The sequence below is a fragment of the Theropithecus gelada genome, chromosome 1 (assembly GCF_003255815.1).
Source record: "Theropithecus gelada isolate Dixy chromosome 1, Tgel_1.0, whole genome shotgun sequence".
Lineage (NCBI taxonomy): Eukaryota > Metazoa > Chordata > Mammalia > Primates > Cercopithecidae > Theropithecus > Theropithecus gelada.
Window position 1 is genome coordinate 194353222 of NC_037668.1, and position 26836 is coordinate 194380057.

Genomic DNA, 26836 nt, shown 5'->3' on the forward strand with positions numbered 1-26836 from the left:
CCAGAGCAAACTGCCAGCCAGCGCCACTGGTTGTTTTGGTTTCACTCTTCGGGGGCCTGTTGCTTTCTATTTCTGTGTGACCCATTCATTCATCCAGGCATTCATTGACAATTTATTGAGTATTTATAGCTGCCAGACACCAGAGACAAAATGGTGAGCAAAGCAGTCACTGCCCTACCTTCGTGGAGGTGACAGTTTCTCATGGAAGACGTGCAGAAGAAAATTAATAGCCAGCCAACTTAAACCCAGTGCTGAAAGAAGGGAAATAACCACTACCTTGAAGAACTGTGTGCAGTATCCCTTAACAGCCACAGGGCTGCAGTTGGCCCGCCTCATGTCCCATGAATGGTCCTGGTGCATCTGAGCTGGAGACTCCTTGGCTCCAGGCTGCAGAAAGGAAATGGAGATGGAAACTAGTCTAACGGAGAATCTGGAGGGGACAGTGTTTCCTCACAGGGAAAGGGGCCTCCGCGTCCAGGAGAATTCCAGGAGGTGGGGGCTGCAGGGATTGGGGATGCTGGGGCTGAGCGGGTGCTAAAGGCAGGAAGGTGAAAAGGGCAAGGCTGAAGCTGCCCAGACGTTCAGTGCCGTTCACGGGGTTGGGAGTTTTCCGTTGCTTCCTGTGAGCCTTTTTTTTTTTTTTTTTCTCTTTTCTCTGCTTGGAGGAGAATACGTCTATTTCATGAAGGGATGCAGTTTCATAAAGTCAGCTGTTAGAATTCCGGGCTGTGCATGGGTTTTCCTTCACGAAGGCCTTTATTTAATGGGAATATAGGAAGCAGCTCATTTCCTAGGCCATTCATTTATGGGAGAAGTGACTGGAGTCTTTTCTTTCATGTCTTCTGGGCAACTACTCAGCCCTTTGGTGGACTTGGCTTATGCAAGACGGTCAAAAACCTTGCAATCAGGAAACTTGGTTTTCTTTCTGGTTCTGCCATGTGTTGGCTGTGAGACCATGGGCAAGTCTCTCTCCTTCCCTGGGCCATAGTCTTCTCGGCTGTAAAGACCCTTGCAGCTGTCGTGTTCGGTGAACACTTCCCTGTGATTCTCTGTGAGGGGGGATGTTGAGAGGGGAAGGAGGCAGAGCTGGAGCAGCTGAGCCACAGGGGAGGTGGAGGGGCACAGGAAGGCAGGCAGAACCTGGGCGATCCATCAGTTCTCACTGATCACATCAGACTCCAGGACTGAGAGCCACAATGCTTCAGGAAAGCTCAATGAACCCAACAGCCACATTTTCTTTCCCTAAGCATATACAATGGCATTTGCCAAGAACCAAAAAGAATGCAGAGACTAACTGGTGGTAGCTTTTGCCTGGCATTCAAAAACTGGGCCAGAGCAAGTGGAAAATGCCAGAGATTGTTAAACTTTTCACCCTGACCAGCACCCACGCAGCTCAGCAGTGACTGCTGACAGCACGGAGTAACCTGCAGAGCAGGGGAGAAGAAAAAGAGAGGGGTAGTGTATGGGCAAAAAAGACAAAGATTCATTCAAGGGCGGTGGGAACTGACCACAGGGATTATAGGCCACATGATCCCGGGTTTTAGGAGGCAGGGCTATATTGTGGGGGGAAAAAAAATCAAGGGAAGTCAGGAGACCCAATTTCTAATACTATATTTTTCCTTTACAGAGTAATTCTGAGCAAGTCACAAGGTAGTAATTGGAGGCTGTAAGATTACTTACGTTTCTCCTTATTGGAAACTCTTTTTCTTTTAAGAGAAAGAAAACATTCCTATGAGTAAAGCCAAACAGATTCAAGCCTAGATCTTGCTGACTATATGATTGGTTTTTTGAAAAATCATTTCGGCGATGTTCACTATCTGATTCAGAAAGTGAGACTAGTACCCTTTGGTCAGCTGTAAACAGACACCCATTTGTAAATGTCTCGAGTTTAGGCTTAGCTTCAGAACCAATCAAATAAGAATAGAATCTTTAGAGCAAACTGTGTTTCTCCATTCTGGAGGTGAGTCGGCCAGGGCAGATTGGAAATATTTACTTCACAAGTATTGACATTATTGTTGGTATTAACAACATGCAGTTGCTCAAATGCAAGCATTATTTTAAGTGGCTTAAAGTTACTTCCCACAGTTTTGGTATATTTATCGGCTATTGCCATTTGCTTTTGGTTTTTCTCTTTGGGTTTATTAATGTAAAGCAGGGATTATTAACCTACAGTCCAGAAAGCCTGTGAATTTGAATGGGGAAAAAATTACATTTTTATTTTTACCACCTTCTAACTAAATTTAACATTTTATTTCATTGTGAATAAAGCCATAAAGTCAAAGAGGTAATAACAGTACCTGTGATTTTGTCATTACTGATAGAAATCACAGACATTTTACACTACATTACAGTTGTTGCAGATACGTTGTAAGTGAAGCATCATTTACACTAAAAACTGCTTTGAAATTAGACCTCCTGCTGGATCTTGTTTTTAACGTGTTAACAAAACATAGGTTTATTTTAAATTTTTAATATTTTGATAATTATATTTCATTATCATTTGTTTCCTTTATAATCTATATTTTATATATTTAAAAACATCTTTCTGAGACGGGTCCCCCAGGTTTCACCAGTGAGGTTCATGGCCTGCACACACACACAGACACACATACGCATGCACACACACAGGGTAAGAACTGATTTAGAGACTAACATTGACATTGGTGCCTGAGACGCAAGACTGAAATTAGAAAGTTCTCCCAAAGATACACAGTTGTTTTAAAGCTAGGGGTGAGGGAGGAAATCTGCAGATTCCATAGGAATGCTCTCCCTGGAGCCTGGTGGGGTGCCGTCCTTGTGTTCTGGCTGGCTGTTATTTGTCTCTGTCCCTGCTACGTGTCTTAAAGGACTTGTCTGGATCTCCAGTTCCTAGCATAGTGCCTAGCACAGTGCCGGTTCTCAATGAGTTTGTAGAGTGAATGGAAATATACACTAGAAATATATCCTTGTTGAAATCAGCACACCGGTAGTCCTGTTGAATGAGGGGGACATGTGTAAGAGTGTGTGTGTATGTGTTTGTGTGTCTGTATATGTGTTTGTGTGTGTGTGTGTGTGTGTGTAAAACCAGGTGGGGACATAGGGACTATTATTGGGGTGTGGGTATATAAATTGGGATGTTCTTTTTCAAAAGAAACTCCAAACAGACTTCTGGAAGGTTATTTTCTAAGAATCTTGCTGGCAGTGTGAAGGCAACCCCCGCTGTGCACAGCCCCACCCGGCCTCACGTGGCCACCTCTCTTTTCCCTCATGAAGGGCTGGCTCCCCAGTATATATAAACCTCTCTGGAGCTCGGGCATGAGCCAGCAAGGCCACCCATCCGGACACCTCTCAGCACAGCAGAGCTTTCCAGAGGAAGCCTCACCCAGCGTCTGCACTGAGGTTCTTCTGTGCACGTTGCTGCAGCTTTGGGTCCGAGATGCCAGCTGTCCAGCTGCTGCTTCTGGCCTGCCTGGTGTGGGATGTGGGGGCCAGGACAGCTCAGCTCCGGAAGGCCAATGACCGGAGTGGCCGATGTCAGTATACGTTCATTGTGGCCAGTCCCAATGAATCCAGCTGCCCAGAACAAAGCCAGGCCATGTCAGTCATCCATAACCTACAGAAAGACAGCAGCACCCAGCGCTTAGACCTGGAGGCCACCAAAGCCCGGCTCAGCTCCCTGGAGAGCCTCCTCCACCACCAGTTGACCTTGGACCGGGCTGCCGGGCCCCAGGAGACCCAGGAGGGGCTGCAGAGGGAGCTGGGCACCCTGAGGCGGGAGCGGGACCAGCTGGAAACCCAAACCAGAGAGTTGGAGACTGCCTATAGCAACCTCCTCCGAGACAAGTCAGTTCTGGAGGAAGAGAAGAAGAGACTGAGGCAAGAGAATGAGAATCTGGCCAGGAGGTTGGAAAGCAGCAGCCAGGAGGTAGCAAGGCTGAGAAGGGGCCAGTGTCCCCAGACCCGAGACACTGCTCGGGATGTGCCACCAGGCTCCAGAGAAGGTAAGAATGCAGAGTGGGGGGACTCTGAGTTCAGCAGGTGATATGGCTCATAGTGACCTGTTACAGGTGCCCCAGGCCTCCCTACCTGCCCTTTCTCTCAGAGACTGCACAGCTAGCACAAGACAGATAAGGAAAGCACAGCGATCACCTTCAAATACTACTAGTAATTTAGCTCCTGAGAGCTTCATTTAGGTTAGTGGTTCAGAGTTCTTGTGCCCCTCCACGACAGTTTTGATAGTCTGTAGCAAAAGGAGAAATAAAAGGCCTGGGTGAGACATGTCTGCATGTGAGTAGTAGAAAGTTGCCTACTGTCCCTTTTGAAAAACACTATCCTTTTTTGAACCTTTGTTTAGATTGTTATTCATACCTTTGGGTGTTAAAATGACCTTTATTTATGAAATTACAATAGATTTAGGAAATGATAATAAGTGGTAAGCTCTTGTTTATTTTTAAATGTTCTTCCTTGGTAAAATAAAGAAGTGGCACCTCTCTGTCAGTTTCCTCAATATGTTGTTCTGAAAGTTTTCTTACTCAGTCCAATCTGAGAACCTCTGCTTTTAAGTCACCAAATTCTTGAGATGACTGATAGGCTCTTCTGTTCATCCTGGTTCCTTCTTGCCTGAAGGTGAGTCTGCGTGTGTGTGTGTGTGTGTGTGTGTGTGTGTGTGTGTGTGTTGGGGGAGGGAGAATGCTCCTCTTATTAGCTGGGAAGACAGTATTTGTGTCACTGTGAAAGTGCGCTCCCAAATATTCGCTGTTGAGGAAGTGGTCTAATCACGAGGAACTAAGCAAGTAAATCCAGTTGTTGGACAATTAGTTTGGACGGGTCAAAGATGTCAGTGCTAAGGAAGAAAGAAAAAAGGGGTTGGGAAGGGCTTTTTCTATATGAAAGATACTAAAGAAATGTGTTAACCAAATGTAGTGCATGAGTCTTGATTGGTGTCTTCATCCAAGGGGGAAAAAGGCTATGAGGAACAGGTTTGGGGTAACTGAGGCAATTTGAATATAGACTGCTCATTACTATGTTACTGTATTAATGTTCAGTTTCTTGGTGAGATAATGATACTGTGGTTGTGAAGGATAAAATCTTTGTTCTAAGGAGATACATGCTTAAGTACCCAGGGGTGAAGCATCAGGATGTCTGCAATTTGCTTTCAGATGGTTGAAGAAAGACTGCAAATATATAGATAATGAGAGAAAGAAAGGTAAAACAACTGTGGCAACATATTAATAACTGGTGAATTGCAAACTGGTGAGTCTAAGTATATGGGGAGCTTATTGTACTATTCTTTCAGTCTTTCTACAGGCTTGAAAAACTTCTTTTGTGGTCATTTAACAAGTCTTTGGGGATTTATTAGATGTGTTTCCTAATTTTATATTTCTTCTTGATCTTTCCAGCTACTCCACTTTTGAAATAAGGGCAACATCCCATTATATTGAAGACCAAACATGGAAGTTCTTTTCTAGTAGCGGATGGTTTTCATAAGAAGGAAATTACATTAGTACAAGAATGTGGAACTGGAAAGGGACCTAACGAGCATCCGGTACCACTGGCTGATTTTTGCAGATATGGAAACTGAGGCCCAGAGAGGTTATTCAGTTTGTTGATGGCCACCTACCAGTTAGTGGCAAAGCTAGAATTCTGGCCTCTTCCTCTGAGGTTCAGTGACTTCCTTTTCTTTCCTTTCTTTTCCTTTCTCTCTCTTTCTCTCTCTCTCTCTCTCTCTCTCTCTTTCTTTCGCAGAGTTTCACTCTTGTCGCCCAGGCTAGAGTGTAATGGCATGATCTCAGCTCACTGAAACCTCTGCCTCCTGGGTTCAAGCAATTTTCCTACCTCAACCTCCTAAGTAGCTGGGATTAAAGGCATGTGCCACCATGCCAGGACAATTTTGTATTTTTAGTACAGACGGGGTTTCACCATGTTGGTCAGGCTAGTCTCGAACTCCTAACCTCAGGTGATCCACCCACCTTGGCCTTCCAAAGCACTGGGATTACAGGTGTGAGCCACTGCACCTGGCCATGAGGTTCAGTGACTTTCAGGACATTTAGCTGACCTCTGGTTTACAGACCCTAAAGGTAAAAGACAGAAAGGTACAGGAATGCTTAGAACAAAAGATCTGTTTCGAGGTTCCAGATCTAGGGAAAAGGGAGCATTCTGGAGGCTGGAATATAAGTCTGTAGGAGTGGCAAGAACTAGGTGTGGAGGTTTGGGTAGAGAAGCTTAGTGAGGCTGAGTGGACAAAGGTAAGGCCTGAGAAGGCAGCCTTTCCGTATTCCACCTGCAGCTCAAATTGTTACCACCACTTTCTTGATCATGTATTAATAGTTGTTATGTAGAAAAAAACTACAATTTTTTCCATTGTAACAATGGAAAACTACAATTTTTTCCATTGTAACAATGGAAATCACTTGTTTATACATATATATAATATGACATATTTTACTACATAACTATTATTACAAAGTTATATAGAAATTTTTCTACTCTGGGCTTATATAAAAGTTTCATATATGTACATATATAAATTTTATGTATATATAATAGTTTTTGAAAAGTAGAAAAAATATATAATTGGCCAGGTGTGGTGGCTCACACCTGTAACCTTAGCACTTTGGGTGGCTGAGGTGGGCAGATCACTTGAGGTCAGGAGTTTGAGACCAGCCTGGCCAACATGGTGAAACTTTGTCTCTACTAAAAATACAAAAATTAGTCGGGTGTGGTGGTGGGCACCTGTAATCCAGGTACTCCAGAGGCTGAGGCAGGAGAATCGCTTGAACCTGGGGGGCAGACGTTGCAGTGAGCCAAGATCACACCACTGCACTCCAGCCTGGGTGACACAGCGAGACTCCGTCTCAAAAAATATATATATGTTACATATAATACATATAAATATATATAATTATATATATAATTTTATTGTGTATAATATATAATTTTATTGTATATATAATAAAATATATATAATTGATATAATTTACCAGAAGATAAATTAGAGTTGGTTATTACTGTCACAAGAGAAGGCCTGCTTTGTCTGTTATTTAGCCTCTGCTTTGGACTGGCCTCCTGTTGAACAGAGCCAGGAAGAGGGCTTGTGTGCAGTTGGTTTATATGGACCATGATCCTAGAGAAGAGAAGTGGAGACAGGGGAGAGTGAGACAGGGAAGGCAGGAAAGCCACAAAGTGGGGGCCTTCTCAAGCTGGTCACCACAGTGGGCAATGGAGGTTTGAACCCGTCAAGCCCTTCAGAGGGGCTGTGTAGACTGCAACAGAAGAGGGGAGTGTTTGCCCATGGATTTGATACCCTCTTGGCCAAGGGCTATCCCATGGAGTATATTGCATTTCCATGATACTCGGATGTGGGGACAAGGTTTGTTCTTGTGGACTGTTTTTTTTTTTTAGATGGAGTCTTGCTCTGTCCCCCGGGCTGGAAAGCGGTGGCACGATCTTGGCTCACTGCAACCTCCATCTCCTGGATTTCTCTCTGCAATCTCCTGTCTCAGCCTCCCGAGTAGCTGGGATTACAGGTGCACACCACCACGCCCAGCTAACTTTTGTATTTTTTTTTCTTCTTCAGTAGAGACAGGGTTTCACCATGTTGGCCAGGCTGGTCTTGAACTTCTTGAACTCCTGACCTCAAGTATCCACCCATGTTTACCTCCCAAAGTGCTGGGATTACAGGCATGAGCAACTGCATCCGGCCTGTTCTTATAGATTTTCTATGCAGAAAGTCAGAGAAGCTGGGCCAGGGTGGCTGAGGCGAGGTCATTGCCTCAGCAATGACTGCGAAAAGGTGGGCAGGATGTGAGTGGAGGGTGGAGGGGAGAAACCCGAGATGTTCAACACAAGTGCTGCAGATTCCCTTTCCTTACCCAGAATAGGATGGGGATGATAATCCCTCATGGGAGTCATCATGCAAATTAGCAGTCACACAGGGAAGCACCCAGTGCAGTGCTGAACAGTGGCCACTCAGTGGATAAAATATAACTAGAAAGGCTTCTTTTGCTTAAGCTCCACCTTTTTTTTTTTTTTTTGGAGATGGAGTCTTGCTCTGTCACCGGTCTGGAGTGCAGTGGCACGGTCTCGGCTCACTGCAACCTCTGCCTCCTGGGTTCAAGTGATTCTCCTGCCTCAGCCTCCCAAGTAGCTGGGATTACAGGCACACACCACCATGCCCAGCTAATTTTTGTATTTTTAGTGGAAATGAAGTTTCACCATGTTGGTCAAGCTGGTCTTGAACTCCTGACCTTGTGATCCACCCACCTCGGCCTCCTAAAGTGCTGGGATTACAGGCATGAGCCACTGCACCCGGCCAGAGTTCCACTATTGTTTTAAAGCATCATTCAATAATCAATATGGCAACATGTACATAACATTTTAATAACATGCGTTGATTCTAGAGACAGTACAAGTTAGAGCAGTACTCAGGACAATAGTCTATTAGCTAGTCTTCACTTTCCTAAGATGTTTCTGACAACCTGTAGATAGGTAGGCATAGCTTGTTTTATTACATTCCTTTCATTTATGTAATATGGACTGAACTTTTCAGTGGTAGAAAATATCTATGAAAATTATTACAATGCCTATGTCTATAGGCAAATGAGTTAATAAATTCAGTTTCCAGACTGAGGTCTCTAAAATGCAAGTCTATAAAGAAGTGAGGGCAGAGAACACAGAACATTTCCGGAATTTTGTAATAGACATGAACCTTTAAACCACAGGACTGAATTTAACATTTTTAAAAACCTAGAAAAAAAAAAAAAAAACAGCCGGGCGCAGTGGCTCACGCCTGTAAATCCCAGCACTTTGGGAGGCTGAGGCAGGTGGATCACGAGGTCAGGAGTTTGGCATCAGCCTGGCCAATATGGTAAAACCGTGTCTCTACTAAAAATACAAAAATTAACCAGGCATGGTGGCAGGCACCTGTAATCCCAGCTACTCGGGAGGCTGAGGCAGAAGAATTGCTTAAACCCAGGAGGCAGAGGTTGTAATGAGCTGAGATCATGCCATGTACTCCAGCCTGGGTGACAGAGTGAGACTCTGTCTCAAAAAAAAAAAACCCACAAACCTAAAACATAAAAACCCTAAAAATGCTAACTATCTGACACAGTCCAGTCCTTATATTTTCACAATCTCTTTTTGGTTTTCCTCCACATTCACAATGAAATGTTAGTGATTTTAAAACATTCCAGAGAAATTTTAGTGTTGACACATCTTTATTGAGGGCCATTTCATTTATACTTATGTAATCATCTAAACAACTCAGCTCAGAATACTGGGACTCAGAGAGGTGGAGTCATTTATCCAAAGCCACACAGCTAGGACATGGAAGAGCTGAACTAGGAGCTACGACTTCTGGCTTAGGTCCAGGCCCCTTTACGAGATTGCTTCTCTGCCTTTGGGTCTTGCATCCTCTATTCTGGGCTTCCATCCGCATGCCAGATGGCTCCATTCCTGGAGGCTGACCATTGCCAGATGCTCCTGGCTGACATGACCTAGAAGAAGCCAGCAGGCTCATAATTTAACCATCTCCCCTGCCAACTGGGAACTGGCCTCGCAGTCATCCTGGAAGCCATTCCCTGACATTATGTTTTATTGCAGTTCATGTTTATTCCAGCTAATGCACAAAAGGAGTGGCTCCTGCAAGGCACAAACTGAATGGCTCCTTGCTCAGAGCCGTAAGGGCCATGGTGGGAGCCGGCGGGGAACCCAGCACCAGTCAGACACCTTTGCTGCCTCTTCTTTGCCAGTGAGCGTGGAAGAACTGATAAGAGGATTGAGTGCACAGCCCGGGAGCTGAGAGTTTATAGGGCAACCCACTGGGACCTGAGCTCAGCCCCAGGAGTGGGTCACCGCACAAAGCGGTGAGCAGCATTCTGAGGCTCTTCTAAAGCCTCCAGGAGAAATCTGGGTCCAGTCAGGAGATAGAAATCACACAGTGGGTTAAGCTGGGGAAGTTTACTTTAAAGGATTACTGACCGTGATGAAAGAGCAACTGTAGATAGAAGTGAACTCCACAGGCACATAGGGCTGAGGGAGGGTGCCGGACAAGCTTGGAAGGGGAAGGTGAGGTTCAGCACATCAGCTAGGAGAGAAGGTGGCTGATGTGCGCAGGCCTCATCTGGTCTGCAGCTGCAATAGGCCGCCTCCCAGTGCAGGTGAGGAGGGCAACCTGCAACGCGTGGCATGGGTATGGTGGGAGTCAGGGCAGGCACAGGCAGGAGGCCTCCCGAGCACTGAGGTCCCTGTGCAGGGACTCTGGGTTCCTTGCTGGGAGGGCTGTGGAAAGGCTATGGCCAGGCTGTGGCTGTGAGGTCACAGAAGAACTTCGCTCTGGGTCCGTGGCTGGGGCAGGACTCCACCAAATGTCCTCACGGTCGCACCACCTATGGACGCAGGGCAGGAAACCTGCAGACCTTCTTCCTCCCACGATGTCCCTCTAGCGCCCTCTACTGATAGTTCAATATCGTGCTCACTTTAAAGCTCTTGTTCTTCAGACAGCATGCGTGCAAGGGTGCACTCAGCTCTGAGAGGCAATACGTTTCTAACTGACACACCTCCTCAGCACAGGATAGAAGAGTTCACAGCTGCCATGGCCTTGGAAGACATGGGTTCAAGTCCCAGCTACACCACTTAGCTGTGTGACCTTGGGCATGTTACTTAACCTTTCTGAACCTTGGTTTCCTCATTTGCAAAACGGGATATTAACGTTCACTTTTAGGACCGTTATTTGAAAGTAGTGAGTAGCAAGCACCCAGCACAGTACTGGCTCATAAGAGACACTTAATAAGTGGTAGCGATAGTTAAACTTTATCAGGTGCTGTCTGCAGTCTCTCTCGGTCACCCAGGCTGGAGTCCAATGGTACGATCTCAGCTCACTGCAACCTTCGCCTTCCAGGTTCAAACGATTGTCCTGCCTTAGACTCCCTAGTTGCTGGAATCACAGGCATGCGCCACCATGCCCGGCGAATTTTTGTATTTTTAGTAGAGATGGGGTTTCAGCATGTTGGTCAGGCTGGTCTCAAACTCCTGACCTCATGATCCACCCACCTCAGCCTCCCAAAGTGTTGGAATTACAGGCGTGAGCCACCACGCCCAGCAACTCTTATATTCTAAGTCGAGACAATGAAATTTGAATTGTCCTGAGGCAGAGTCTGCAATGATCTGAGAAAAGGTACAGATGAAAGGAAACCAGCTCAATTCAAGGAACTTGCTTAATGCCCTGATTTTGAAAAATTGTCCTGGCAAGAGTTTGCCACATCGTATAAGCCTCTGCACATTGCAGGAAGCTGGGGAGGCCAGGCAGCGGTGGGCTGCTCCTAACAGCCTGGGTGTGTGTTTTGGGCCTAAGAGAGAAGGCGTGGCAATGGGCGAGGCAGCAGCACAGAGGGAGGTTACAGATGGTTCTGCCACCCTGTGTACAGGAAGGGGGTCACGCTCTCTTACCTCCCCCTGGCAGCACAGAAGAACAGGGAACCTCAGGCACCCTGTCCCTCTCCCCCATGGGCAGCACCAAGTCCCTGCCAGAGGTGTGTGGTGCCTGCACCAGGGGAGAAGGGAAGCAGCTGGTAGTGGTCTCAGGTTGGTCTAAGGAACCTCCATTTGACCTAGTGAATCAGTCCCTGCCCTAGATACCCTCCTAGGCCAATGCAACCTTTAGAATGAAGAACAAAGGGGTTTCTTCATCCCCGCAGAACCTCAGATAGGGAAAAGGAGAGGCAGGGAACGAAATAAAATTTCCAGGACTCTTCAGGAGCCATTGGGATTGTCCAAGAGACTCTGGTTTCTGCAGCAGCCCGGAATAAACCCATTTTCCTTCTCGGCTATGAGGACTTTGCCAGATTATTATTTCCTTAAGGGCATGGACCAACTGTGTGTGTGTGTGTGTGTGTGTGTGTGTGTGTGTGTGTGTGTGTGTAACATAGACTAGCCTATTAGACAAACTTGTATCTTAGACACCTTTTATCTTGAGCACCTAGCACAGCCTTCTACTCAATAGGTGCTCCAGCAATGTGACTGAAAGGATGGATAAATAGCTCTGTGGATTTGAGGCTAGGGATAATGAAAGCCTGCCATGTCCCTGGGGCTACTCCCAATTGCCCCTGGAGTTTGGAAGGCACATTGAGGATGTCGTCAGTTGCCTATACATTTTGGCTTATGAGACTTTCTTTTTTTTTTTTAAAGACAGGGTCTCACTCTGTCACCCAGGCTGGAGTACAGTGGCATGATCATGGCTCACTGCAGCCTTGCCTTCTTGGACTCAAGAGCCATCCTCCTGCCTCAGCCTCCTGAGTAGCTGAGACCACAGGCTGCACCACCACACCCAGTTAACTTTTTAATTTTTTGTAGAGATGGGGTCTCGCTATGTTGCCCAGCCTGGTCCCAAACTCTTGGCCTTATGCAATTCTGCCACCTCGGCCTCCCAAAGTGCTGCGTTTACAGGCATGAGCCACTGCGCCTGGCCAGCTTATGGGTTTTAACTACTCACATGGTGCACTCTAGACTGAGGGATATCCCAGGGATGGAGGACCCACCCACCTCCAGGGCATTAACACTTTCAGGGAGGCTTGTTGAACAACTGCAGCCACAGAGGCCGGGGTGGAGAGGAGAGAAGGGTAGCTGGGATCGGGGGTAGGCAGCTGCAGCAGCTGCTGAGCTGGCTCACCGTGGGCAGCAGGGCTGTCTGGCCCAGCCCGTACCTGAGAGCTAGCTGAATGTTTTCTTCCGCTCCTTCCAGGGAGAATTTTTTTCCAATACCATAATTTGTTGAAGCCAGACCCCAGCAACTCAAACAACGTACTCTGATTCCGGAGATGTGAAAATGTAAAATAATGTGTGGCTTTGTTGAAATGTGGTACAACCAGAGGACTAAGACTGCTGTGGTGATCCTCTCTGCCAGAAATCTAAATTTAGGAGAGTTGAGCAAACAAATGATCAAAGGCAGAACATGTGTTCCTGACCCTCAGCTGTGTAGGCGCCCCGGCCTCAGGGGATGCACTCACTTTCCTCCCACCGTCCTGAACACCGGAGAATCCTGAGTGGGGAATAAGTTGCTCAAAGGGCAGAGAAGTGACTCAGAGGTTCAGCAAGAGAAAAGCCCAGTGTATTAAGCATGTCTTTTTATTCTGATGCTTTGCTGTCTGGGCCTTGCAAACACTGGAGGGACTGCCCCTCCAGTTCCTACAGATAGCAAAGGACTCGCCTGGGAGCACAGCTTTCATATGCAAACCAACCAGTCTACAGCCTACAACCTGTGACCGCCTCCATCTGGCTCAAACTCAAGGCCACTGTCCCCCTGACCTAATCACCCCAGGGCCTGGTTCCAGACAATTAGAGAAAATGCCTATGACCCCAGAGCCTGCTGAAATTATTCAAACTCCCCAACCCTAAACCTGCTTACCTTGCCTCCCCTTCTCTTCCCATAGAAAGAATAAAAGCTCTTTCCCACACTTTCCCCCGGCACCCTCTTCCTCTGGAGCAACCCTGGTGCTTCCCCAGGTGGCCTCCTGGGCTTAGTGTGGCCCCCTTCCTCTTGGGATCTGTGAGTACAACAACTTGTAAAAATGATTTTTTTTTTTTAGAGCAGTTTTATGTTCACAGCCAAATCAAGAGAAAAGTACAGAGAGTTCCCAGATACTACTGGCCCCCACACGTGCACAGCCTCCCTGATTATCATCGTCTCCCGCCAGAGCAGTTGTTACAGCTGATGAACCTGCATCACATCACCCAAGGTCCACAGTTTAAATTAGGGTTCATTTTTGGTGTTGCGCCTTCTATGGGTTTGGACAAATGTATAGTGCCGTGTGTCCACCATTATAGCATCATACACAGTATTCATTGCTCTAAAAATCCTCTGTGCCTCACCTTGTCATCCCTTCCTCACCCAAAAACTGCTGATCTTTTTACTGTCTCCATAATTTGGCTTTAACTTGCTTTTCAGTGACAATTGCCTCCTGGGATGTTGGCCTTGCCATACCTGAATATTCATCAAACCTGCGTTTTATTTGTTTTTGTGTGCACGTGATGGGTTTTTTGGGAGGTTGGAGGGGAGGACAGGGTCTCACTCTATGCCGGGGCTGGAGTGCAGTGGTACGGTCACTGCTTACCACAGCCTTGACCTCCCGGGCTCAAGTGATCCTCCCACCTCAGCCTCCCAAGTAGCTGGGACTGCAGGTACACATCACCACACCTGGCTAACTTTTTGTATTTTTTGTAGAGATGGGGTTTCACCAAGTTACCCAGGTTTGTCTTGAACTCCTGGGCTCCAGTGATCTGTCTGCCTTGGCTTCCCAAAATGCTGGGATTACAGGTGTGAGCCACCATGCCTGGCCAAACTGCATTTTAAAACAGCCAAGCCTGTTCCTTGTGGCTATTGCCTCATCCTCGTATTTAAGAACTGTTGTGAGATCATAATCCTAAGCAAGAGTAGAGACATGTAGCACACTGCGATCACTTACTGTCTAACCAGTGCTGCCCACCCGCTTCCCTTCTGTATGGCGCGCCGCCCCCACCCCAAACTCCTGTAGGAACTGTGCGCACACTGCCTCTCCATTATGCAAAACTGGTCTCAGAAAGGAATCAGGCAGAATATTTCTACTGAAAGTATAAAGCTTAATATGTTACTTCTTACAAGAATATTTGCATATAACAAGGAAAGAAACCTTAAGTCATGCAGTACAGTTTTATCTTTTTTTTTTTTTTTTTTTTTTTTTTAAAGAGAAGGAGTCTCCCTATGTTGCCCAAGCTGGTCTTGAACAGCTGGGTTCAAGTGCTCCTCCTGTCTTGTCCTCCCAAAGTGCTGGGATTACAGACATGAGCCACAATTAAATTCTTTTTGTTGTTGTTGTTCTTGAGACAGAGTCTTGCTCTGTTGCCCAGGCTGGAGTATAGTTGCACAATCCCGGCTCCCTGCAACCTCTGCCTCCTGGGTTCAATGATCCTCAGCCTCCTGAGTATCTGGAACTACAGGCACGTGTCACCACACCCGGCTAATTCTTGTATTTTTAGTAGAGATGGAATTTCGCGATGTTGGCCAGGCTAATCTTGAACTCCTGGCCTCAAGTGATCCTCCCGCCTTGGCCTCCCAAAGTGCTGGGATTTCAGGCGTGTGTCACTGTGCCTGGCCTCTTTTTTTGTTTGTTTGTTTGTTTGTTTTTGAGACCGGGCCTTGCTCTGTTACCCAGGCTGGGGTGCAGTGGCAGGATCATAGCTCAATGCAGCCTTGAACTCCTGGGCTCAAGCAATCCTCCCACATCTGCCTCCCAAGTACCTAGGACTGCAGATGCTTACCACCATGCCCAGCTAATTTTTCATGAATTTTTAATTGTTGAAATTCAGACATCTAAGAAGATGCTGAGGACTGTCTCCATATTCCTGAAATTACAGCTCACCTATTCACAAATCAGCCCTTCTAGTGGAAATTAATTAAAACCTTATTTGATTTTGAATATCCTACTGTAAGGCAGGCACATTGCTATGCAATTTATTATTTATGAGATTTTTAATTATGGGATTGTTCAAATATTCACAAAAGTATAGAGACTACAATGAACTCCAATGTAGCCATCACTCAGGCCCAACCGTTATCAGCACAGTCCAATCAGTTTTTATCTTCCCTTCTCTGACCCCTACCCCATCCCCTGTCCTTATTTAAAATCAAATCTCAAACCCCATATCTTTGGGAGCCTACTTATCTAGTTAGTTAGTTTTGAGACAGAGTTTCATTCTTGTTGCCCAAGCTGAAACGCAATAGTGCAGTCTTGGCTCACTGCAACTTCCACTTCCTGGGTTCAAGCAATTCTCCTGCCTCAGCCTCCCAAGAAGCTGGGATTACGGGAGCCTGCCACCACACCCAGCTGGTTTTTTGGTATTTTTAGCAAAGACAGGGTTTCACCATGTTGGCCAGGCTGGTCTCGAACTCCTGACCTCTGGTGATCTGCCTGCCTCAGCCTCCCAAAGTACTGGAATTAAAGGCATGAGCCACCATGCCCAGCCGGCAGCCTATTCAAATGTCATCCTCAACATAGTCAATCCTTGGGCCATATTTTTCTTATAGTAAAATTTTGTCTCTTTCTTTTAATGCAGTTTCTACATGGAATTTGGACACTTTGGCCTTCCAGGAACTGAAGTCCGAGCTAACTGAAGTTCCTGCTTCCCAAATTTTGAAGGAGAGCCCATCTGGCCATCTCCGGAGTAGAGAGGGAGACAACGGTATGAAGTTAAGGTTTCTTCCCTTTTGTGCCCACATGGTCTTTATTCATGTCTAGTGCTGTGTTTCAGAGAATCAGTATAGGGTAAATGCCCACCCAAAGGGGAAACTAACTTCCCTGGGAGCAGAGGGAGGGGAGGAGAAGAACAAAACTCTCTCTCGCTCTGTTCCCTTGTCAGAGCAGGTCTGCAGGAGCCAGCCTTTCCCTAACAAAGCCCTCTATCCAATCACCCACACTTGGGAGGCTGGGCTGGGCTGCACAGGGCAAGATGAGAGATGTGTTGATTTCATCCCCTTGATTGTCATGTAGAATTAAGTATACTTGAGAAGTTACATTTTTCAGTAGCGCCTTCATATCTTTATTTTAGGGACAGGTGTACACCAAGCACCATCTCAGCCACAATCTGTTACTAACAGTATGTTTTCTGAACTTTGGCCACTTAGGAAAAGTACAGTTTGGCTCTCTTCAAAGTGTTCCCTGAAAGTCCAACTTTATGACTAATACTGTGATTTCCAGAAACTTTGACTATCCATGTTATTGACAATGATTACTGGCACTGAAGGGCATGCACGCAAAGAGTGGTTATAAAATATTTAAAACACGGTTCTCTAAGATATGAGCAGCAAAGTGTTTCTACCTTCTATGAGGAAACCGAAGGTGCCCATTAAAAATAGAGAAATCTGGGCCAGGCGCGGTGGCTCACTCCTGTTATCCCAGTGCTTTGGGAGGCTGAGGCTGGCGGATCACTTGAGGTCAGGAGTTCAAGACCAGCCTGGCCAACATGGTGAAACACTGTCTCTACTAAAAATACAAAAATTAGCCAGGCATGGTGGCACGCACCTGTAATCCCAGCTACTTGGGAGGCTGAGGCCGGAGAATTGCTTGAACCCAGGAGACAGAGGTTGCAGTGAGCCAAGATCACGCCACTACCCTCCAGCCTGGGTGACAGAGTGAGACTCCATCTCAAAAAAAAAAAAAAAAAAAAAAAAATTACAGACATCCGTTGTGATTCTGGTAACTCTAAATTTTCAACAGTCTCTTCACTACATTTAAAAAATTATTTTCTAAACCAAATTAGCCAGGAGTGGTAGCAGGCACCTGTAGTCCCAGCAACTCAGGAGGCTGAGATGGGAGGACTGCTTGAACCTGGGACGTCGAGGCTGCAGTGCACTGTGATTGCACCACTGCACTCCAGCCTAGGTAACAGTGCAAGACCCTGTCTCAAAAAAATAATTATTTTCATGTTTATTATATTTAAATGATGTATGAAATATATGACTCATCAGATCGGGCTCGAAAAACTTTGTTGTATGGAGATTATTCTTATGAGTTGATTTTTCTCTCTCCTATCTTATAGTAATGAAACAAACCAGGCATGAAAGTCACAATAAGTAATACAATGAATACCCATGAGTCCCTGCTCAGCTTAAGTAGAATATTACAAATGCAGTTGAAGCCCTCCGTGCAACTTTCATCCTTACAACTGATACTGAGTGAATTGTACTTTAAATATTTGTAGCTCCCACTCCCATGCATGCCCCTCAGTGGTAGCAATAATTGTCAATAACATGAAACACAGATTGATCACATAGCATTTACCACATATTTACTCTATACCAAGCACTTAACATATATAATTACATTCAAAATTTACAACAGCCCTACTACCCAAAAGACTATTAGTATCCCCTTTTACAAATGCGATAACTGAGGCATAGAGAGCTAAGTAACTTACTGAAAGTCACACAGCCAGTGGGTGGCAGAGCCTGTCTTTAAACCCAGACGATTTGTCCCTAGGGCTCTCACATCTACTGGCTCTGCCAAGCTTCTGCATGATCACTGTCTGTGTTTGGAAAGATTATGGATTAAGTGGTGCTTCGTTTTCTTTTCTGAATTCACCAGGATGTGGAGAACTAGTTTGGGTAGGAGAGCCTCTCACGCTGAGAACAGCAGAAACAATTACTGGCAAGTACGGTGTGTGGATGCGAGACCCCAAGCCCACCTACCCCTACACCCGGGAGACCACATGGAGAATTGACACAGTTGGCACAGATGTCCGCCAGGTTTTTGAGTATGACCTCATCAGCCAGTTTATGCAGGGCTACCCTTCTAAGGTTCACATACTGCCCAGGCCACTGGAAAGCACCGGTGCTGTGGTGTACTCGGGGAGCCTCTATTTCCAGGGCGCTGAGTCCAGAACTGTCATAAGATATGAGCTGAATACCGAGACAGTGAAGGCTGAGAAGGAAATCCCTGGAGCCGGCTACCACGGACAGTTCCCGTATTCTTGGGGTGGCTACACAGACATTGACTTGGCTGTGGATGAATCAGGCCTCTGGGTCATTTACAGTACTGATGAGGCCAAAGGTGCCATTGTCCTCTCCAAACTGAACCCAGAGAATCTGGAACTTGAACAAACCTGGGAGACGAACATCCGTAAGCAGTCAGTCGCCAATGCCTTCATCATCTGTGGCACCTTGTACACCGTTAGCAGCTACTCCTCAGCAGATGCAACCGTCAACTTTGCTTATGACACAGGCACAGGTATCAGCAAGACCCTGACCATCCCATTCAAGAACCGCTACAAGTACAGCAGCATGATTGACTACAACCCCCTGGAGAAGAAACTCTTTGCCTGGGACAACTTGAACATGGTCACTTATGACATCAAGCTCTCCAAGATGTGAAAAGCCTTCAAGCTGTACCAGCAATGGCAGAAGGAGATGCTCAGGGCTCCTGAGGGGAGCAGGCTGAAGGGAGAGCCAGCCAGCCAGGGCCCAGGCAGCTCTGACTGCTTTCCAGGTTTTCATTAATCCACAAGGATGAACATGGTCACCATCTGACTATGCAGGAATTGTAGTCTGAGGGCATAGACAATTTCATATGAGAATAAATATCCTTTTCTTCTGTCAGCATTTATGGGATGTTTAATGGCATAGTTCAAGTTTCCTTGTGATTTGGGGCAAAAGCTATAAGGTATAGTAGTTTCTTCCTGAAAACCATTGCTCTTGCATGTTACATGGTTACCACAAGCCACAATGAAAAGCATAACTTCTAAAGGAAGCAGAATAGCTCCTCTGGCCAGCATCGAACATAAGTAAGATGCATTTACTACAATTGGCTTCTAATGCTTCAGATAGAATACAGTTGGATCTCACATAACCCTTTGCATTGTGAAATAAAATTTTCTTACCCAACATTCTCTGCCTTGAACTTTGTGGGAATCTTTGCTTAAGAGAAGGGTACAGATTCCAACCATCAAGTAATTCCTTCAGGTTGGGAGACGTGATTGCAGGATGTGTGTGTGTGTAACTGAGAGGCTTGTGCCTGGTTTTGAGGTGTTGTGTAGGATGACGCCAAGCAAATAGCAGCATCCATACCTTCCCACCTGCATCTCCTGGTGCTCTTGACACTACCTGAGCAATCTTTCCATCTCTCCCCTGAACCCACCCTCTATTCACCTTAACTCCACTTCAGTTTGGTTTGTTGTTGTTGTTTTGAGACAGAGTCTCACTGTTGCCCAGGCTGGAGCACAGTGGCGCAATCTCAGCTACTGCAACTCCACCTCCCAGGTTCACGCCATTCTCCTGCCTCAGCCTCCCAAGTAGCTGGGACTACAGGTGCCCGCCACCATGCCCGGCTAATTTTCTTTTTTTTTTTTTTTTAGTAGAGATGAGGTTTCACCATATTAGCCAGGATGGTCTTGATCTCCTGACCTCGTGATCTGCCCACCTCTGCCTCCCAAAGTGCTGGGATTACAGGTGTGAGCCACCACACCTGGCCCTTCCACTTCAGTTTTTATCAGTCATCAGGAGCATGAATTTTATAAGCCACAACCTCAGGTGGAGAAACCTTACAGCATTGTTTTGTTCTTCCAACTCTTAAAACTGCAGTAAAATATAACAAAATGTACCATCCCAGCCATTTATAAGGGCACAGCTCAGTGGTGTTAAACACATTCATATTATCGGGCAACTATCATGACCATCCATCTCCAGAACACTTTTCATTTTGTAAAACTGAAACTCTACACCCATTAACAAGTCCGTTATCCTCCCAGCCCTTATAGCAATATCATTTTCTAAATTTTTTTGTAGAGACAGGATTGCACTATGTTGCCCAGCTTGTCTCAAACTCCTGGCCTGAAGTAATCCTCCCACCTCAGCCTCCAAAGTGCTGGGATTACAGGCATGAGCCACCACACCTGACTGCATTATGTTTTAATGACAAACTTAATTTCCCTCTTCAGTTGCCATCGTACCTAATGGTAGAACACTTCCTTTGCCAGTTCAGCTTGGATTCCACCACATCAGTGTGTTGTCAACCAATTCAGGCTTTTCGTCTCCCCACGTCTTTGAGGTGGCATCTATGCTTGAGACAAGTGAGGGTGAGGGCACACTGGCACCTGGCACTCAGGGGGAAGGACCCAGGCAGAGTGTCTCACACCTGATTTTAACCATCAGGCAGATTCCAGCTTTGCTGCTGGCATCCACATCTCTGTTTCCAGTTCCAGATTTGGTGTCCTCTGAGTTCCAATGGCCAGACCCATGAGGCAGCTTTTTTTTTTTTTTTTTTTTTTGAGGAGTCTCACTCTGTCACCCAGGCTGGAGTGCCGTGGTGCTATCTCGGCTCACTGCAACCTCCACCTCCGGGATCCAATTGATTCTCCTGCCTCAGCCTTCCATGTAGCTGGGATTACAGGCATGTGCCACCATGCCTAACTAATCTTTGTATTTTTGGTAGAGACAGGGGTTTCACCATGTTGGCCGGGTTGGTCTCAAACTCCTGACCTCAAGTAATCTGCTTGTCTCAGCATCCCAAAGTGCTGGGATTACAGGCGTGAGCCACTGCACCAGGCCTGGCTTTTCTTTTCCCCTGGGAGTTTATTCTCATTAAGGTTACACATGCCATGAATGAGGAGGGAGAGGATGAGATCTCAAAATGCCACTCCACTGGTGTATTAATATACTTGAACCCCCATAACAAATACCACCGACAGGGTGGCTTTTGAACCCTGAATAGCTGAGACAAGTCTCAGTTAATTTAGAAAGTTTATTTTGCCAAGGTTGAGGGCACCATGACAGAGCCTCAGGAGAGATCCTGATGACATGTGCCCAAGGTGGTTGGGGAACAGCTTGGTTTTATACATTTTAGGGAGACATGAGACACCAATCAAGATGTACATTGGTTCTGTCCAAAAGGTGGGGCAACTCAAGAAGGGAGGGGGCTTCCAGGTCACGGGTAGGTGAGAGACAAACAGTTGCATTTTTCTGAGTTTCTGATTAGCCTCTCCAAAAGAGACAATCAGATATGCATTTGTCTCAGTGAGCAGAGGGGTGACTTTGAACAGAATGGGAGGCAGGTTTACTCTAAGTAGTTTTCAGCTTGACTTTTCACTTTAGCTTAGTGATTTTGGGACCCCAAGATTTATTTTCCTTTCATAGCTTAAACAACAGAAATTAATTTTCTCACAATTCTGGAGGCTGGAAGTCCAAGATCAAGTTGTCAGCAGGGTTGGTTTCTTCTGAGGCCTCTCTCCTTGGCTTATAGATGACTGGCTGTTCTCTACATCTTCACATTATCTTCCCTCTGTACATGTCTGTACATGTACAATCTCTTTTCGCCCTAATGACCTAAGCTTAGCTTAATCACCTCTTTGAAGGCCCTATCTCCAAAGACAGTTACATTCTAAAGTATCAGGATTAGGGCCAGGTACGGTGGCTCATACCTGTAGTCCCAAGATTTTGGGGGGCCAAGGCGGGAGGATCACTTGAGGTTAGGGGTTCAAGACCAGCCTGGCAACATAGTGAAACCCCGTCTCTACTAAAAATATAAAAATTAGCCAGGTGTGGTAGTGCACACCTGTAATCCCAGCTACTTGAGAGGCTGAGGCAGGAGAATTGCTTGAACCTGGGAGGCGAAGCCTGCAGTGAGCAGAGATCATGTCACCACACTCCAGCCTGGGCAACAGAGCAAGTTTCTGTCTAAAAAAAACCCTAAAAGTTAAAGTGTTAGGATTAGGACTTTCAGATATGAATTTGGGGTGGGGATACCATTTAGCCCATAACATCTGGGTGCCAACCACTCTCCCCCACTGACAGCAGACTCTTAAAAACTGAAAAGTCCAGAAATCAGAATGCATGAGCTCATTGATCCTACTAAGCACCTCTACCTGCCAGGTGTTTGAATGAAAAGTGGAAGGTAGAAAGACACTGAGATGCTGAGATGAGCCAATCCTGTTTGCACAGCCCTTCCCATGGCTCCTGTTCTTTCTCCCCATAACCTACTGCATCAGGCTTTGGGAGGGAAGAAGAGGGTAGAGGAAGAAGAAACAGGAAGAGGAAACAAAAGGAAGAAAAACATTTTCTTCATGAAGCTTCCAGAATGTTAGACTCCTCTTCCACTTTTGACTGTTCCTTCTTTGTTTCTTTTGCTGGTTCCTCCTTTTAACCCCGACTTTTAATTTTAATTTTAATTTTAATTTTTTGAGATTAAGTCTCGCTGTTGTTGCCCAAGCTGGAGTGCAATGGTGTGATCTCGACTCACTGCAACCTCTGCCTCCCAGGTTCAACCAATTCTCCTGCCTCAGCTTCCTGAGTAGCTGGGATTACAGGCACCTGCCACCACGCCCAGCTAATTTTTGTATGTTTAGTACAGACGGGGTTTCACCATGTTGGTCAGGCTAGTCTTGAATTTCTGACCTCAGGCAGTCCACCTGCCTCAGCCTCCCAAAGTGCTGGGATTACAGGTTAGCTCCCTCTCAAGATTGAAGCACCCCAGGGCTCAGTTTAGGGTCTCTTCTTATCTACTCATTCCTTTGGGCATTTCATCTAACATCAGGGCTTTAGATTCCAACTCACATATGCTAACGAACCTCATGTTTATGTCTCCAGCCTAGTGATTACTCCTCAACTCCAGATTCACACATCACCTGCCCCCTTGGCATCTCCATTTAGATGTCTGTTAGGCATGTCAAACTAGCACATATTGAACATCTGACCTTCTCCTCTTTCCTCATCAGACACATCAAATCTGCTGGTTTTATTACTATTTTTTAATTTTTTTTTTGAGACAAAGTCTCACTCTATCACCCAGGCTGGAGGGCAGTGGCAAATTATAGCTCACTGTATCCTCAAACTCCTGGGCTCAAGCAAGAAGCAGCTTGAGCCTCCCAAGTAGGTGGGACCGCAGGTTTAGGCCACTATGCTTGGCTTTTTTTTTTTTTTTTTTGTAGAGACAGGGTCTCCTTATGTTGACGAGGCTGGTTTCAAACTCCTGGCCTCAAGCAATCCTCCTGCCTCAGCCCCCACAAGCATGAACCATTGCACCCAGGTAAATCTGCTCTTCTTGTGGCTGAGGAAACTCCATCCCTCTAGTTGCTCGGGCCAAAAATCTTGGAGTTATCCTTTACCCACCTCTCTCTCATACCCCACATCCAATCCATCAGCAGCTTTTGTAGGTTTCATCTTCAAACACATAGATCCAGAATCTGCCCATATTTCTCATCACCCCAATTGTAACCGGTCTAAATGACCATCGTCTTGTTCCTGGATTACTACAATAGCAGCTGACCTGCTTCTGTTCCCCCGACCAATGCAGCCTACTCTCAATGCTGTAGCCAGAACAATCCCATTAAGACACAAACCAGATCACGCCTCTTTTTCTGAAAACCTCCATGGCTTCCCATCTCATTCAAAGTCAAAGTCAGAGTTCTTACAAAACCCCACATCATCTGCCTCCTTCCTCCACCACTGTGCCTTCATCCCACAAAACTCCCTGATCCACTCTACTCAAGCTTCCTTGCTCTCCTTGAATGCACCAGGCACACTTCTACCTTTGAATCTTTGCACTAGCTCTTCCCTCTGTCCCGAATGTCCACACACCTAACTTCATCACTGGCTTCAAGTCTTTGTTCAAATGCCACCTTCCTCAAGAGGCCCTACAGACCTGGAGTCAAAGGAGATCATTTTCGATTTGACTACCCCGCTGGATTTCAGACTTGCATGGGCCCTGTAACCCCTTTGTTTTGGCCAGTTTCTTTTATTTGGAATGGCTGTATTTACCAAATACCTGTACCCTCCTGTATCCAGGAAGTAACTAGCTTGCTTTTGATTTTACAGGCTCATAGGTGGACTTGCCTTGTCTCAGATGACACTTTGGACTATGGACTTTTGGGTTAATGCTGAAATGAGTTAAGACTTTGGAGGACTGCTGGGAAGGCATTATTAGTTTTGAAATGTGAGGACATTAGATTTTAAGGGGCCAGGGACAGAACGATACGTTTTGGCTGTGTCCTCACCCAAATCTCAACTTGAATTATATTCCCTTAATTCCCACATACTGTGGGAGGAACCTGGTGAGAGATAATCTGAATCACGGGGACAGTTTCCACTTACACTGTTCCCCAGCAGTGAATAAGTCTCTCAAGATCTGATGGTTTTATTAGGGGTTTCTGCTTTTGCACCTTCCTCATTTTCTCTTGCTGCCACCATGTAAGAGGTGCCTTTTGCCCTCCGCCATGATTCTGAGGCCTCCCCTCAGAATCATGTGGAACGTAAGTCCAATTAAACCTCTTATTCTTCCTAGTCTCGGGTATGCCTTTATCAGTGGCGTTACAATGGACTCATACACCTACCCAGACCACACTGTTTAACACGACAACCAACCTGCACTTCTAATCTCCCTTACCCTGTTTCACTGCTTTAACACATCTTTTCCATTATACTTATCACCTCCTGATGTATAATTCACTATTTCTTCATTGTGTATTTCTCTTGTTTTTGAGAGACGGTCTCACTCTGTTACCCAGGCTGAAGTGCAGTGGCATAATCTCAGCTTATTGCAACCTCCACCTCCCAGGCTCAAGTGATCCTTGCACTTTAGCCTCCCAAGTAGCTGGGACTACAGGAGCCCGCCACCATGCCCAGCTAAATTATTTTTGTATGTTTTTGTAGATATGAGGTTGCTACATTGTCCAGGCTGGTCTCAAACTCCTGAGCTGAAGCGATCTGCCCACCTTGACCTCCCAAAGTGCTGGGACTAGAGACGTGAGTCACTGCACCTGGCCTTACATTGTGTATGTTTTTTGTTAGTCTTTTCCCATTGGAATATAAACCTCATGGGGTAGGGATTGTTTTGTACAGTGATATATCCCTAGAACAGTGCCATGCTCACATAGTAGGTACTCGATATTCGAACAAATGAACAGAGAGAACATCCTAGAATGTGTTCAGAAACCAAATGGAAATAAAGCACAAGAATTAGTCTTTCCCAGCCTGACCTCTCTTTGATTCTATTGCTAACTGGCTGCGTGTCCTCGGACATGTTTAACCTCTGCCCCATCACTGTTTAACAGAACTTTTTTTTTTTTTTTTTGAGACAGAGTCTCACCCTGTTGCCTAGGCTGAAGCACAGGATGCAATCTCAATTCACCACAACCTCCACCTCCCAAGTTCAAGTGATTCTCCTGCCTCAGCCTCCCAAGTAGCTAGGATTACAAGTGTACACCACCACACCCAGCTAATTTTTGTATTTTTAGTGGAGACAGGGTTTCACCAAGTTGGTCAGCCTGGTCTCAAACTCCTGACCTCAGGTGATCCACCCACCTCTGCCTCCCAGAGTGCTGGGATTACAGGGGTGAGCCACCACACCCAGCCACATAGCACTCTCTTTAATGGCAGTCACATTCTATATCTGCAGCATCCCATAGGGTAGCCACTGGCTGCACAAAGCTACTAAGCACTTGAAATGTGACTAGAATGACTGAAGAACTGAATTTATTTTATTTTATTTTAATGAATTTAAATCAAAGTAGTCACAAGTGGCTAGTGGTCGTCCTATTGGACAGTGCAGGCCCGTTTCCTCACCAGACTGAGGAGAGAGAGATGTGTATGTCCAGCATCCAGCTGGCAATGACAGACACTCAGTGCAGGCTCCTTCCCTGCCCCACACTGCCGAAGGCCACAGGTAAGAAGCCCAACTTCCACACCAACGGCACAGTCCGCTACTATGGGGGTAGAAGGACTGGAGCACTTTTTGTTTTTAAAGAAGGCACGTTGGTTTTACTAAATGCATGGGGTCGGGGGAGATCACAGAGTGATTGCCCCAACTCCACAATGGGGTACAGAAGTTTTGACTCCCTTTCTCATAGGGGAGTCAGAGCACAGGTATCAGCGCAGGCCCGGAGAGAGAACAGCTGCAAGGACTCTAGGAAGAAGCAGATGAAATAAAGGATGACACGTGGGGATATTTTTTATATGTATATGTATGCCAGAATTGTCACACTTTTGATGCCTTCATACAATTTTGAAGAGCCCTGGAAGTCCTTAGAGGTGCACTGGGGCCTGTCAAGGAGCTTGGAGAGGACTCAAGCAATAGACTTCTCCCCAGCAGAACCACTCTACACTTGGCTGCTTTTCAGGGTAGAGTTTTCTGTTACAGAGTTTGAAAATCACTTCAAATCTCCCGGAAGCAAACTTTAAAAACACTGTCAATAAACGTGAAAGTCAACCACCGTAGCCCCAGCACATGGCATGGGAATGCAGCTCCAAAATACAGGGCCACACAACTGTAGTGTCTCAGGTTGTGTTTTGAAAATCCAGCTACCTCAGGCTTCCCAGGACCTAAGATCTTTAAATTCTGGACTTCAA

General features: G+C 46.1%; 1 protein-coding gene across 1 annotated transcript; it reads left to right on the forward strand.

Annotated features, from left to right (window-relative positions):
* Positions 1-3162: 3162 nt before the first annotated feature.
* MYOC (myocilin) lies at positions 3163-19384 on the forward strand. The gene is made up of 3 exons (XM_025365745.1): positions 3163-3980; positions 16063-16188; positions 18090-19384. The coding sequence occupies exons 1-3, from the start codon at positions 3416-3418 to the stop codon at positions 18872-18874; spliced, it is 1476 nt and encodes a 491-aa protein (XP_025221530.1). The 5' UTR covers positions 3163-3415; the 3' UTR covers positions 18875-19384.
* Positions 19385-26836: the final 7452 nt, after the last annotated feature.